This window comes from Peromyscus eremicus, chromosome 23, assembly GCF_949786415.1.
Source record: "Peromyscus eremicus chromosome 23, PerEre_H2_v1, whole genome shotgun sequence".
Classification (NCBI taxonomy): Eukaryota; Metazoa; Chordata; class Mammalia; order Rodentia; family Cricetidae; genus Peromyscus; species Peromyscus eremicus.
Window position 1 is genome coordinate 19,454,463 of NC_081438.1, and position 13,964 is coordinate 19,468,426.

General features: G+C 48.5%; 1 protein-coding gene across 1 annotated transcript in view; it reads left to right on the forward strand.

Moving 5' to 3' along the window:
- The first annotated feature begins 1,067 nt into the window (after positions 1-1,067).
- The window catches only part of Nipsnap2 (nipsnap homolog 2), a 32,351-nt gene continuing 19,454 nt past the window's right edge, over positions 1,068-13,964 (forward strand). Inside the window, exons 1-3 of the mRNA XM_059249348.1 lie at positions 1,068-1,193; positions 13,575-13,714; positions 13,805-13,821. Coding sequence (XP_059105331.1) covers positions 1,117-1,193; positions 13,575-13,714; positions 13,805-13,821 — 234 coding nt within the window. The 5' untranslated portion in view covers positions 1,068-1,116. The remainder of the gene's footprint in view (positions 1,194-13,574; positions 13,715-13,804; positions 13,822-13,964) is intronic.

Sequence of the window (13,964 nt, forward strand, 5' to 3'; positions counted from 1 at the left end):
GTCTGAGGTCAGCCTGGGCTACCTAAGAATCCTGGCCAGCCTAGACTACAGGCAGTGTGAAACCCTGTCTAAAAAGTGGCGGGGAGACAATGGTACATGTTTATGATCTCAACTCTTGAGCACTGGGGTCAAGAGGATCAGGAATTGAAGGTCATCCTCGGCTACGCAGTTTGGGGCCAGTCTGAACTACATGAGACACAGTCTAAAAAAACAAAAAAAAAAACAAAAAACAAAAAAAAAACTTGAAAAAAAGTAGGCTTGCACTGCATAAACCAAGCATGGTGAAACATGCCTCTATAGTCCTAGCGCTCAGGAAGTGGAGGCAGGGAGCTAAAACCTTCAAGGTCCTCCTCCTCTACACCACGACTCTGAAGCCAGCCTGAGCTACAAGATACCCTGTCTAAAACTAAAACAAACAACAACAAAACACACACACACACACACACACACACACACACACACACACACACACACTAATAACCAGGCATGAGAGCTCAAGCCTGTAATTCCTGCATGGGGGCGGGCTGCGAGGAGGGATTGCCATGAGTTTGAGGATAGCCTGGGCTACAGTGAGAGGCTCTGTCTCAAATACGCGCAAAGTGTGTGTGTGTGTGTGTGTGTGTGTGTGTGTGTGTGTGTGTGAAAGAGAAACAGAAACAGAGAGACAGAGAGGGACAGAAAGTATTATTTGGGGGGAAATGACATTTACATGATTAAAAACTTCAAAAGTGATTTGTAAAGAGTGGGTCCCTCCCATACTCTCCGGATTCTCCTCTCCACAAACCTTCTCCTATTGTGTGGATCTCCCCGTGTCCATTCCAACGCTGACCAGGTTCCTTTCGCATGTCCATTTCTGGGCACCGAGCTCCCCGGTAGCTGTCTGTCTTCAGCGGCTGGCTGGCGCGCCCCCTGGCGGCAGCACCGCGCGCCGCTGCCGCAGCCGTACGCTGCTCCCCCTGGCGGCCGCGCCCCTCCACTACAGCGGCCTAGCGCCCTGCCCCGCCCTAGCCGGAGCGGCCCGGCCGGGGGAGGGGTCGCGGCGGCGGCGGCGGCGGCGGCGGCGGCGGTGCCGTCAGCGGCACCCGGGCGGTAGGGAGCTTCAGGCTCCGGAGCAAGATGGCGGCACGAGTGCTGCTCGCGCGAGGAGGCCTGCTGCGGCCAGCCGCCCCCGGCAGCTTCCTGCCCGGGCTCCGGTGAGCCAGCGCCGCCCTTTCCGGGGCCCGGCCGGGGAGGGGCCCCGCTATGGTGCACCGAAGGGTGCAGGGTCCCCGGGGCGGACTGTGGGACACCGGGGGAGGGGGAGGGGGGCGGCCGAAGGGCTGGCGTGGCTGCAGCGCCTTCCCGGGGGGGACCCCCCCCTCCCGTGGGGTTCAAGGTCACGGTCCTGCCGGCGCCGCCCCGGGCTCGGGCTCGGGCTCGGGCTCGCGGGCCACGTCTGCCCGCAGCCTCCGTGCACTGCGCTCTCCCTCCGCAGTCGCCCCTTGGTTGTGCAGAAGTGAGATGGTGGCAGGTCCCCTCCACCCCATCCCATCCCCCTTAAACCCTCCCGGGGAAGCTCTGCACCCAGGTCCCCCCGACTCGGGATGCAGCAAGTCTCTGGACTTAAATTGGAAAGCGGAGTGGATCGGAAAAGTCATCGACAGTGGCCAGCGGGCGTAGATGGCGGAGTTCACGTTCAAACTTTTTTTTTTTCCCCCTTTGCCTAACCTCAGTGGATTCCGTGTGCAGTTGTCTGAATCTGTCACCTTGACATTTGAACAAAATAGCTAAAGGCTATCCTAATTTACCGACAGATTTGTTTTCCCTTCCTTCCCTTGTATGATTATTTGATTTTTTAAAGCGGATTTATTTTTATTTTATGTGTATAAGCGTTTGGCTGCATGTATGTGTACCACGTATGTGCCTGGTGCCAGTGGTAGCCAGAAGGTGGTTGGGATTCCCCGGAACTGTGGAGTTAGAGAGGGTTGTGAGCCGCCATGTGGGGGCTGGGAATTCAATCTGGGTCCTCTACAAGAGCAGCAAGTGCTCTTAGCTGCTGAGCCATGTCTCCAGCCCCTGGTTACTTTTTGAGACAAGGTCTTAATACATGTATCTCTGGCTGGCCTGAACTTTCTGCAAACAGGTATTGATTGCAATTGCAGGTGTGCACTACCAAGCCCAGCCTTCGCTAATTGAAATGTTGCCTTTTAAAAAATTAGTAGATTTATCTAGTGCGCGCTTGCCCACACGAGTGTGTAATTGGTTTTCTTCCACCATGTGGGCCTGGGAAATTGAACTTAGTCCCCCAGATTTAGTAGCTAGTGTCTTTACCCTTTAAGCCATCTCACCAGCCCTAAAACTTTTTTTTTCTTTTTTAAGATTTCGTGTGTGTGTGTGTGTGTGTGTGTGTGTGCGCATTTTTACCTGCATATGTGTATGTGCACAGTGCTCATGTCTGGTGCCTACAGAGGTCAGAAGAAAGCATCCAATCCTCTGTAACTAGAGTTAGCGAGGTGGGTTGTGAGCCACCACAGGGGTGCTGGGAATGGAACTCTGGCTCTCTGGGAAAGGAACAAGTGGTTTTAACCACTGAGCCGTGTCTCCCCAGCCCTGTGTGTGTGTTATATAATATGGCTTGTCTAATTTAGTAGCAATCTTAAGTATGGGGTGTGCATTTCAGAAGATGGAGCCTCACAGAGACTAGGGAAAGTGTGAACTCAAGTGTGTCAGGCCCGGTGCCTTTTCTAGGACAGATGCAGCTTGTAGATGCAAATTATTTAAGTCACGTGGAACATGTTTCCAAGTAGAATGGGCAAACAACTTCGACACCTGTGGCTACTAAACAAGCAATCCGAGCCTCTGAAGTGTGTATTTTGTTCCTTGGTAAACAGGTTTCAGGCAGCTGAAACCCAAAGCGTTCAGCTGAAACTCAAAGCGTTCATTCAAGACCTAACAAAGTTGTAAAGCTGGTAAATTCGAGATTTGGGCCTACCAGGAACCCCTACTTCCTGCTGGAGCCGAATGCCCTGTGCTTCCTTAGAGACACATTCACCCTCCCCTCTCCCTTTCTGCCAGTCCTTTCTGGGAGCAATTCAGAGAAGGAGGAAGGACCCAGGGTCCAGGGCAGTTTAGAACCTTGTGAAGTTTGAGGTGCAGGCCGTTCAAATGGAGAGACCAAGTGTCTGGGCTCCAAGCAGCTGGTGAGAATTGTCAGCATATAGGAATGTTGATAGAGACCTGGGTTCTTTCTAGCCCAGGCTGGTCTCGAACTCACAGAGATTGGCCTGGCTCTGCCTCCCGAGTGCTGGGATTAAAGGCGTGGGCTCTTTAATGGTTGTGAGCCACCATGTGGTTGCTAGGAATTGAACTCGGGACTTCTGGGAGAACAGCAGGTGCTCTTAACTGCTGGGCCACCTCTCCAGAACCTCGTTGTTTTGTTTTTAAGCCACGGTGATGATTGGAAGTGTTTTAAAAAAGACTCTGGCTAGTGAAGAAGCCGAGAGGCAAGCCCTAGTGTGTGCCCACATTTACAGACTGATTGGGTAGAGGAGATTGAGCCGGTAAGGGAGGCAGGGAGAGAGCAACCAGCGCCATCCCTGTGTGACAGCTGTTAGAGGGAGAATGTTTATTGGACTGCTCAGCTGTGTCTCCTGCTGGCTAAAAGGTTAAGTAAGATGACATTTGAAAAAAAAACAAAAAAAACAAAACAGAGTATTGCCTACAGGAGTATTGGGGTGACCTTGCAACATGAGTCTCAGAAAGGAATCGGGTCTTTGTGGGAATCCCAGACTTATGTACTCTCTAGTTCATCGTATTTAGCTATGGTTTGTATTAGGATGTTTACTAGAACAATTGTGCTAATGCCCGGAAGCTCTGGCAAGGATTTAAGATACCAGGATTTAATTCATGTTCCTCCCAGTAATGCAATTGTCCAGGCCAGAAACCAGACCTTCCCCCAAGCCTATGCTCCCTCCCTCCCTGCCTTCTCATTGGCTGTCAGAGCTGTCCTTTCTGCTTCCAAATGTCTAGGCTCCACCGTCTCCCTTCCCGTTACCCTTAACCAGCAGCAACACTTGTCCTATGAAGAATGTGAACTTGATCCCGTCATTGAAGGGGACAGATAAAAAATTCTAAGAGGACACTTTTTCCCATTATAAAACACCTGTTACGCAGGCTATAGTGACTGGAGAGATGACTCAGTGGTTAAGAGCTTGTACTATTGCATAGGACCTGAGTTCAGATCCTGTCACCCACATCAAGCCATTCATAAGCACCTGTAACTCTAGCTTCGGGGGACCCTGACCCCTCTGGGAACCTGCGCTCTCATGCCCATGCCCCCCTCTTGCATACATATACACACAGTTAAAAATAAAAATGAATCTTAAAAAAAACCTGGCTACAGCCAGTACTTGAGAAAGTGAGGTAAGAGGATTGCCAGTTGGAGGCCAGGCTGGACGACATGATGAGACCCTGTCTCACCCCCTCCTGCCCACCCCTCCCATCCTTCTCCAACACCCCTCCTAGGAAAAGTAATAGAAGCCATTTGAAAGACAATGGAAACATTTAATAGAGAATGGGTATAGATTTTATGTTTCTTTGTTTGTTTGTTTGTTTTGTTTTTTTGGTTTTGGTTTTGGTTTTTGGTTTTTTGAGACAGGGTTTCTCTGTGTAGCTTTGGCACCTTTCCTGGAACTCACTCTGTAGCCCAGGCTGGCCTCAAACTCACAGAGATCCGCCTGCCTCTACTTCCCGAGTGCTGGGATTAAAGGCGTGCGCCTCCATGCCTGGCCTATGCTGAAGTATTAAGCTTATATTATGTCTATACAATTTTCAAATCTATAAAAGTTAAAAAGAAAACACTTTAAAAGATAACCACGTTAATTTTTTGATCCACATGGAGTGCATAAGTTCTCTTATTTCAACTTATCTGTGTTTGAACTTTTTCTAAGTGAAAAAAACTGGGGAGTGGGGTCTCCGTAGCAGAGTGGGAGTTAGGTTTAGGGGAGTATTGCTTTAATATGAGACTTCTTACAATAGATCTGCCTTCTCCTTTGCCCCGTCTGTCCTTCCTCACTTCAATATTTTCTCTTGGCCTTGGCCATTACCAGCTCTTAGAATGTGCTTTCTCCCATCACTATCCACCTGGCAAATGTCATCTCCTCCTCTGCAGCTTTAGCTCGCCAGGTACTTCTTCGGGTGCCTCATCTCCAGGCCGACTGAGACATCTCCCCCACCCCCACCCCCTACACACACACCCCACCCCACCCCACCCCACCCCGGGGCCTCTGTCCCAGAGCTCATGTCACACTGATTGTGATCATGTTTCCCTGCTCTGACTGCAGACTCAGCTCTGGGAGGTCAGGGGCTAGATTTGTTCTTCAGTGCGGGTGCATTCTTCCACACTGGCCCGACCCCTAACACATGCGCAGAGGGTCAGTGAGTAAGGCCCATGGTGCTGCTGCCCTGGCCTGAACATTAAGTGTATTTCCTTTCTTCATTTGCTCAGACTAAACGCTAGTGCTGTCCTCTGACCTGGTAGGACCCTTTCCACCTCAGGGCCTTTTGGGTTTGTTTTTGTGGGGAGGTTTTGTTTTGTTTTGTTGGTTTTTTTTGTTTTGTTTTTTTATTTTGTTTTGACGCAGGGTTTCACAGCATAGTCCTGGCAGGCCAGGATCTTGATACATGGATCAGACCAGCCCCAAACCCAGAGATCTACCGATCCCTGACTCTGCCCCTCCCAAGTGCTAAGATTCACACCAGCAGGTTTTTTTTTTTTTTTTTTTTTTTTTTTCTCTAGTGCTGGGAATGGAACCCAGGACTCAGAGGTTTCTTTTGAAAACCTTCTTTCCCTTCATCTCTCCATCCACTGCCTAAGCAGCGGGCTGTCCCTTGTCCCACCCACTGAGTGAATGCTTCCTTCAGAAAAAGGTTCTGCTGGGCACGGCACTCCCTGCCCTCAGCCGCTGGCTCAGTGCTTCCAGGCTGCTTTTCATGCTTGTTTTGAAAACCTGCTAGCATACACATGTCCAGGTGTAATGCGCAGAAACCTAGCCACCCTGCCCGAGTTGATCTCTATTATAGGCGCTTTCTTCCCCCACTCTGCTCTCGTGCCTTATGGAGCTCTTTGCTGTCCCAGAAGTCTGCCGTCCATTTCCATGACACTGTGTCCTTGTACATGTAGTTCCCTCTGACTGGGATTATCACCTGCCTTGTCCATCTGTCCTGCTTGGCCTCCAGGGCAGAGCTGCGGTAGCTCTACTGGAGTCCCCTTCGCGCCCGCCTCTGATTCCAAGCTGATGATTCATTCCCTTGAGCTCTGGCACTGTGTGGCCGCTCTGGTATCTGTTGTGCTCATTCTGGCTGTTTTCCCCAGGAGAATGGATGGGCGTCTGGTTGAACTTGGTAGCAACAGAGCCTAGTGCACAAAGTTTATTTGTAGTGTTTGATAGGAAGCAGGGGAGGGGGGGCACGACCCTCCAATGTGTGTGTATGTGTGTGTGTGTGTGTGTGTGTGTGTGTGTATGTATGTGTGTGTGCGCGCGCGCTCGCCTGTGTCTGTCTGTCTGTCTGTCTGTGGTTGTCAGTAAGACCCCAGGCCTTCCCTGGATCTTACCACTCTGGCAGCTCTTGGCATAGCTCTCTCCGTATTTGGCTTACACAGTGAGAGAGCCTGGGCCATGTATCGCTCATCCTGTGTCCAGGACTAAGCATTATCATATCAGCTTCAGTCAGCTGATACCTGACACCCAAAAAAAGATTTCAAAGTTGGACACTCAAAGCCAGGCTCACACGGAAGGTCAGCTGCAGAGACGTCTATCTGGGAGATGTCCCCGATTAGTGAAAACAGTTTGAATGTCTGTCGTTTGTCCTTAGCTCATTATTTTGTCTCTCTGAGCCAGTCTTTTGTAAGACATAACCTTGCTAGTTGTTTTGACGCTCTAATGAGATGCCATCGGCAGTGAATGACATCAACCAGTCCGTGGAAAGAAATGTGTGTTTATTAGCTTTCAATACCCTTGAGCCCTAAGGAAAAAGAAAAATGTGTCACTGGGTTTTTCCACTCTCTATTTAGCCTGCAAATAATTCCTTACTAGATTCACATATATAAAATATTAGATGCGGGGCTGGAGAGATGGCTCAGAGGTTAAGAGCACTGCTTGCTCTTCCAAAGGTCCTGAGTTCAATTCCCAGCAACCACATGGTGGCTCACAACCATCTGTAGTGAAATCTGGTGCCCTCTTCTGGCCTGCAAGGATATGTGCAGACAGAACACTGTATACATAAATAAATAAATCTTTAAAAAAAAAAAAAAATATTAGATGCAATAAAAATTAAATAGTCGTGTGTGTGTGTGTGTGTGTGTGTGTGTGTGTGTAATTCAGACTTGTGTGCATTTCTGAAGGACACATTAAAAACAATTAGAGTTGGACATGGTGGCACATGCCTGTAATCTAAGCACTTAGGAGGCAGAGACAGAAAGATCAATAGTGAATTTCGGGTCAATCTGGGCTACGTGAGACTTGATCTAAGAATAGAAAACCAAACACATTCCTAAGTGCCAAATAAATATTGATGATGGGGGAGAAACTAAATTCATAGTAATTGCTTTGGTCTTAAGTGAAATTCCTAGTGTAATATATTTTTTTTAACATTTTCATTGTTCTCTGGTGATGGTGGTGGTGGTGGTGGTGGTGGTGGTGGTGGTGGTGGTGGTGGTGGTGGTGGTGGTGGTGGTGGTGTTGAGACAAAAGTCTCCACTGTAGGCTAGTTTGGTGTGGACCTCACTGTGTAGACCAGGCTAGTTTTAAACTTGAGACAGTTTTCCTGGCTCAGCCTCAACTAGGAACTAGATAAGATACTCTTTTCTTAATAGGTCATAATTTTTAATACTAATCTGTTACAACTTATTTAAACAAAAAAAAACCCTACAATTTTAATTTTTTAAAATTTATTTTTATGTATATGGATGTTTTGTCTGCATGTATGACTGTGTACCATGTGTGTGCCTGATGCCCTTGGAGGTCAGGAGATGGTGCTGGGTTCCCTGGAACTAGAGTTACAGACAGTTGTGAGCTGCCATGTGGTTGCTGGGACTCTCCCACTGTATACAGTGTGTTTGGATCATGTCCACCCTTCCCACTCTCCCCAGGCCCTGCTGTCACGACCTCCTCCCCATTTCATGTCACCTTTTCTAGTCTCCATCCACCGAGTCCAGTTAATGCTTCCTGTATGCACGTGGTTGTGGACCGTCCACTAAAGCAATGGTTCTCAGCCTTCCTAACGCTGCGACCCTTGAATACAGTTCCTCACGTTGTGGTGACCCCCTACCATAAAATTATTTCCGTTGCTACTTCATAACTGCCGTTTTGTTACTGTTATGAATCGTAATGTAAATGTCTGAGTTTTCCGATGGTCTTAGGCGACCCCTGTGAAAGAGTTGTTCGACCCCCCCCAGGGGTCCAGACCCACAGGTTGAGCACGGCTGCCCTAAAGCAGGAGTAACTTTACCAGGAGCCATGCTGGTGAAGAGAAGGGACTGGAGAGACGGCTCAGCAGTGAAAACCACTTGTTGCTCTTGCAGAGGACCCAGGATTGGTCCCCCAGCATCCACATGGTGCTCACAACCATCTCTAACTCCAGCTCCTGGGATCTTAGGCCCTCTTTTGAACCCTTTCAGGCACAAGGAACACACATGGTACCCAGACATATATGTAGGCAAAAATTTATACACAGAAAATAATTTTTAATCTTTTTTTTTTTCTTTTTGATTTTTCGAGACAGGGTTTCTCTGTGTAACAGCCCTGACTGTCCTGAAACTCCCTTTGTAGACCAGGCTGGTCTTGAACTCACAGAGATCCACCTGCCTCTGCCTCCCAAGCTGGACAATCTGGTTTCTTTTTTCTTTTTTCTTTTCGAGACAGGGTTTCTCTGTGTAGTTTTGGTGCCTGCCCTGGAACTCACTCTGTAGACCAGGCCAGCCTCGGACTCACAGAGATCCACCTGGCTCTGCCTCCCGAGTGCTGGGATTAAAGGCGTGCGCCACCACCTCCCGGCCGCCGGTTTCTTAAAAGATAAGTAAAGGCTGTGAAAAAAGCTCGCTGGTACTGAGCGCCTGTCTGGACTTCAGCAGTGGCATAGGTACGAATCATGGCTTCTGTGCTCGATGTACAGTTCACAGAGGAATCCGGGAGGAGGAACGGATAGTCAGTAAGCCAGCTGTGGGTGCCAGAGGTCCCACCCAAGAGTGCTTTCATCGAGTGTCCGACATAAAGATGAGCGCGAGGCAGGGAGCTCGGGAAGAGACTAAAAGCAGAAAGGTTTAGGGGACGCTGGTGAAACAGCTCATTCAGAGCAGACAGAAGGGCCAGCGGAAGGAGATGGAAGCGGAATACTGCAAACCTTCCAAAGGAGGAGGAGGAGGCGGTCCTTAAGAAAGGATAAAAAAAAAGTGTAGTTTTTCTCTTCAAAAACCCATCGGCATTACCTGGTGCAAGCGTAAGCAGGATGCAGTCAAGATTTGATTACGACAATCAACTAAAGCACATAGAATTTCCCGCCCCACCCCCGCCACCCTTGGCTGATGTGGCTGTCCCTGTACTGCTTTCCGTGAGGCAGATATCCACTGTGACAGGTAATGCATCAGGCAAGAGTAGCTTCAGGACACCGACCAATGAGCCATCTTCCCAATTCTGGCCACCTTTGGGTCTGAATAGTCTATTGGACTCTGAAGAATGGGAGAAACCAGTATTCAGATGACGTCATATGTGTTTATGAGACTTGCATATAAACTAATAAACCACAAGTTAAGGCTTAGAAAAAATATTTCAAAAATTTTATGTTAAGGTTGCTTTGCGGCCGGGCGGTGGTGGCGCACGTCTTTAATCCCAGCACTCAGGAGGCAGAGGCAGGTGAATCTCTGTGAGTTCGAGGCCAGCCTGGTCTACAGAGTGAGTTCCAGGACAGGCACCAAAGCTACACAGAGAAACCCTGTCTCAAAAAAAAAAAAAAGGTTGCTTTGCCTGCATGTCTGTGTAGCACGTGCATGCCTGGTGCCCATGAAGGCCAAAAGAAGGAAAACGTCAGGGGAGGAGTTACAGACAGTTGTGAGCTGGCCTGTAGGTGCTAGAAATTGGATGCTAGTCCTCTGGAAGGGCAGCCAGTGTTCTTTCCTGCTGAACCATCTCTTGTCCAACTCCTAAAAAAATTTTAATATATATTTAAAACATTTAAACAAAGCCAGACATGGTGGCACACACCTTTAATCCTAGCCCTCAAGAGTCAGAGGCAGGTGGATGTCTGGAGAGTTTGAGGGCAACCTGGTCTGCATAGCAAGTTCGAACCCAGAGCAACATAGAGAGAGACCCTGTCCCATATAACAACAACGAAAACCAAGCTGGGCATAGGGGTACACAGCTGTATTCAGAAGACAGAAGCAGGGGGATTGCCACATTTGAAGCCAGCCTGGATATATAGGGAGGTGCAGGTCAGCCAAAGATGTATAACGAGACTTTCTTTTTTAAAAAATAAATTATTGTGTTGCATTTTTTATTGAAATAAAATATGCAATGATTCATTTACAGAGTTTTCAAAATAAGGGTTTTTTTTTAAATATTCAGAGAATGGATTGATGACAGAAACAAACACTGTATGATATCGAAGAAAAAGAATCTCTACGTAGCCCAGGCTGGCCTCAAGCTCACCATCTCCCTGCCTTAGCCTTTGGAGGGTTCAGACTGTTAAGATTTACTGTTCATCATTTTTAGTTATGTGTCTGTGTGTGGGTGTGTACATGTGAGTGCAGTGCCTACAGAGGTCAGAGCTATGGGATCCCCTGGAGCCGGAGTTACAGGAGGTTGAGAGCTGCCTAATGTGGATGCTGGGAATTGAACTCGGGTCCTCTGCAAGAGCAGCAGTACATACGTACTCTAAACTGTGGAGCCGTCTCTCCACACCCCAGAAGCAATTTGTTAAGCTCTTTCTGTTTACCATATGCCATTCTTAGAACTTTAAGTGTGTGACCTCGAAGCATGTACATTTTTGCACTTAAAAATATACAAAAATGGGGACCAGCAAAATGGCTCAGTGGGTAGAAGCGCTTGCTACACAGTCCTGATGACCTGAGTTCAGTCCCCAAAACTCACCTTAAAAAGCCAGCTGCAGGGACTGGAGAGATGGCTCAGAGATTAAGAGCACTGGCTGCTCTTCCAGAGGTCCTGAGTTCAATTCCCAGCAACCGTGTGGTTGCTCACAACCATCTACAATGAGATCTGGTGTCCTCTTCTGGTCCACAGGCATACATCCAGGCAGAACACCATATAGGTTAATAATAAATCTTTACAAAAAAAAAAAAAAAAAGGCAGCTGCAGTGTTACCTGTAATCTAGCGCACCTGTACTGAGGTGGGAGGTGGAGACAGGAGAAGCTTGGGGGCCAGTTAGCCGGGAGGATGCAGTGTATCAGACAGGAGAGGAATGACCCCTGTCGTTCTGACCTCCTAATGCTTACTGTGGCACACACACACACACACACACACACACACACACACACACACACACGTCTACCCTCACAAACACACAGTATAATCAATTTTTAAAAACTGAAAATACAACAAGTTAAAGGCCAACCTGGCTTATCTGAGCCCCTTTCTTTTTTTCTTTTTTTGGTTTTTCGAGACAGGGTTTCTCTGTGCAGCTTTGTGCCTTTTCCTGGAACTCACTTGGTAGCCCAGGCTGGCCTCGAACTCACAGAGATCCACCTGGCTCTGCCTCCCGAGTGCTGGGATTAAAGGCGTGCGCCACCACCGCCCGGCGAGCCCCTTTCTTGAAAGAAAGAAATGGACAGGAAGATGGCAAAAAAAAAAAAAAAAAAAGAAAAAAGAAAAAACTTGCTCACACCTGTCCTGAGTGTCTTGAACCACAGTGAACGGAGAGAGAATTGACTCCCAGATTTGTTCTTCTAAGCTCTGCACAGCTGTCCTCGCTCACACAGGAGGAGACAGGAGGATTGCCCTGAGTTTCCTGTTAGCCTGGGCTGCAGAATGATACCCAGTCTCAAAGTTAAATAAATTATGGGGAACTGGATCTGTGGCTAAAGCGCTTGAGCAAGTGGCACAAAGAATGTAGTTGAAAGCCTCGGGTCACCCTTTTACAAAGCGGGGGACTGGGGGCTCCCCACCTGTAATTCAAGCCTCAGCAGGCTGAGTCTGGGTCCTCAAAGCAAGCTGGCTAGCTAGGCTAGTCATACGGCGAGCTCTGGGTTTGCCTGAGAGACCCTGCCTATGCGGGCGTGGCAGCGTGGCGCACACCTTTCATCCCGGCATTCGGGAGGCAGAGCCAGGCAGATCTCTCTGAGTTCGAGGCCAGCCTGGTCTACAGAGCGAGATCCAGGACAGGCTCCAAAATGACACAGAGAAACCCTGTCTCAGAACAAAAGGGGGGGGGGGGGGCGGGAAGCAGTCAGGAACAATTCTCACGTGAGCCTCAGCTCCAGGTGCACACCACAGGCATACGTGGAAATGGAAGGGTGGGAGAATCTTGCTTTCAAATTATAAAAATTTTATATGTATATGTGTGTATATATATACATATAATTGTCTGTGGAGTTAGCTCAGTAAAGTCCTCTACAAGGACTTGAGTGATATCCATTACCCACCCTTCTCCCCTCCCCTCCTCTTTCCTTCCCCTCCCCTCCCCCCCATTCCATCCTCTAGCTGTCTGGTTCTTTCTCTCTCGTTCTCTCTGTTTTTCAAGTCAGGATTTCTCTGTAGAGTTCTGACTGTCCTCGCTCTGTAGACCAGGCTGGGCCTCAAACTCACAAACATATGCCTGCCTCTGCCTCCTGAGTACCACTGCCCCCCAAGCACTGTGACTAAAGGTGTGTGCCACCACCACCTTGATCCGTTGCCACATTTTAAAACTTTTACATTTCTTTTGGTTTTTGAGATGTGGCCTCTTTTTTTTTTTTTTTTTTTTTTTAGTTTTTCAAGACAGGGTTTCTTTGTGTAGTGGTGCTCATTCTGTAGCCCAGGCTGGCCTCCAACTCACAGAGATCTGCCTGCCTCTGCCTCCCTGGTGCTGGGATTAAAGGTGTGTGCCGCTACTGCCCAACTTGAGATCTTGTAGCCTAAATCGAACCTTGAACTTGACACCAAGGCTAGCCTCACACTCCTGATCCCCCTGTCTCTACCTCCAAGGTGCTGTGATTACAGGTATGCTGCACCATGCCCAGCTTCAGAACTACTTTATTTCTTTTGTGCGCATGTGTGGAAGTCAGGAGTTGGTTCTCTGCTGCCACTTGGTAGGATTGAACTTAGGTCACCAGGCCAGGCCTGTGGCTGGCACATTTACCTGCTGAGCCAGAGATCCCAGAACTATTTTCTAATCAGTTTTTTAATTATGTATAAAGTGAGTTTCATTTTTCAGTTATTTTCCTAATAATAGGTTCCATACATTTATCCTTGCATATCTTGCCTCCCCCACCCCGGGGGGTGGGGAGTATGGGAAACGGTGTGCTTCCGGAAGTGGTGACAGAACTTAAGAACGCTAAGGTCTTCACACTTGTGAGTAGATTCAGAAGGCTGTTTTCACTCTTCCCTAGGACAGTGACATCCTCAAGTCCCAGAGCTCGGGAAGACAGCTGGCTCAAGTCCTTATTTGTCAGAAAGGTAGATCCGAGAAAAGATGCGCACTCCAACCTCCTGGCCAAGAAGGAGACGAGCAGTCTGTACAAGTTACAGTGTGAGTAGCAGCTCCGCTGTCCTGGTGCGCAGCTCTGTCCGTCCGTCTGTCTGTTCATAAGTTCATCCTTGCATTTTCTTTTTGTTTCAGTTCACAACGTTTGGTGTGTATCTCAAGCTCTTCCATTTTCCCCCGGGGGTGGGTTGGGGGGGTGGCCATGTAATGATTTTCATATGTGTTGGCTCGGCTAACACTCCATAGCAGAGGAGAGTTCTATTTTGATCTCCCTAAAGGCTGAATGTTCAGAGGT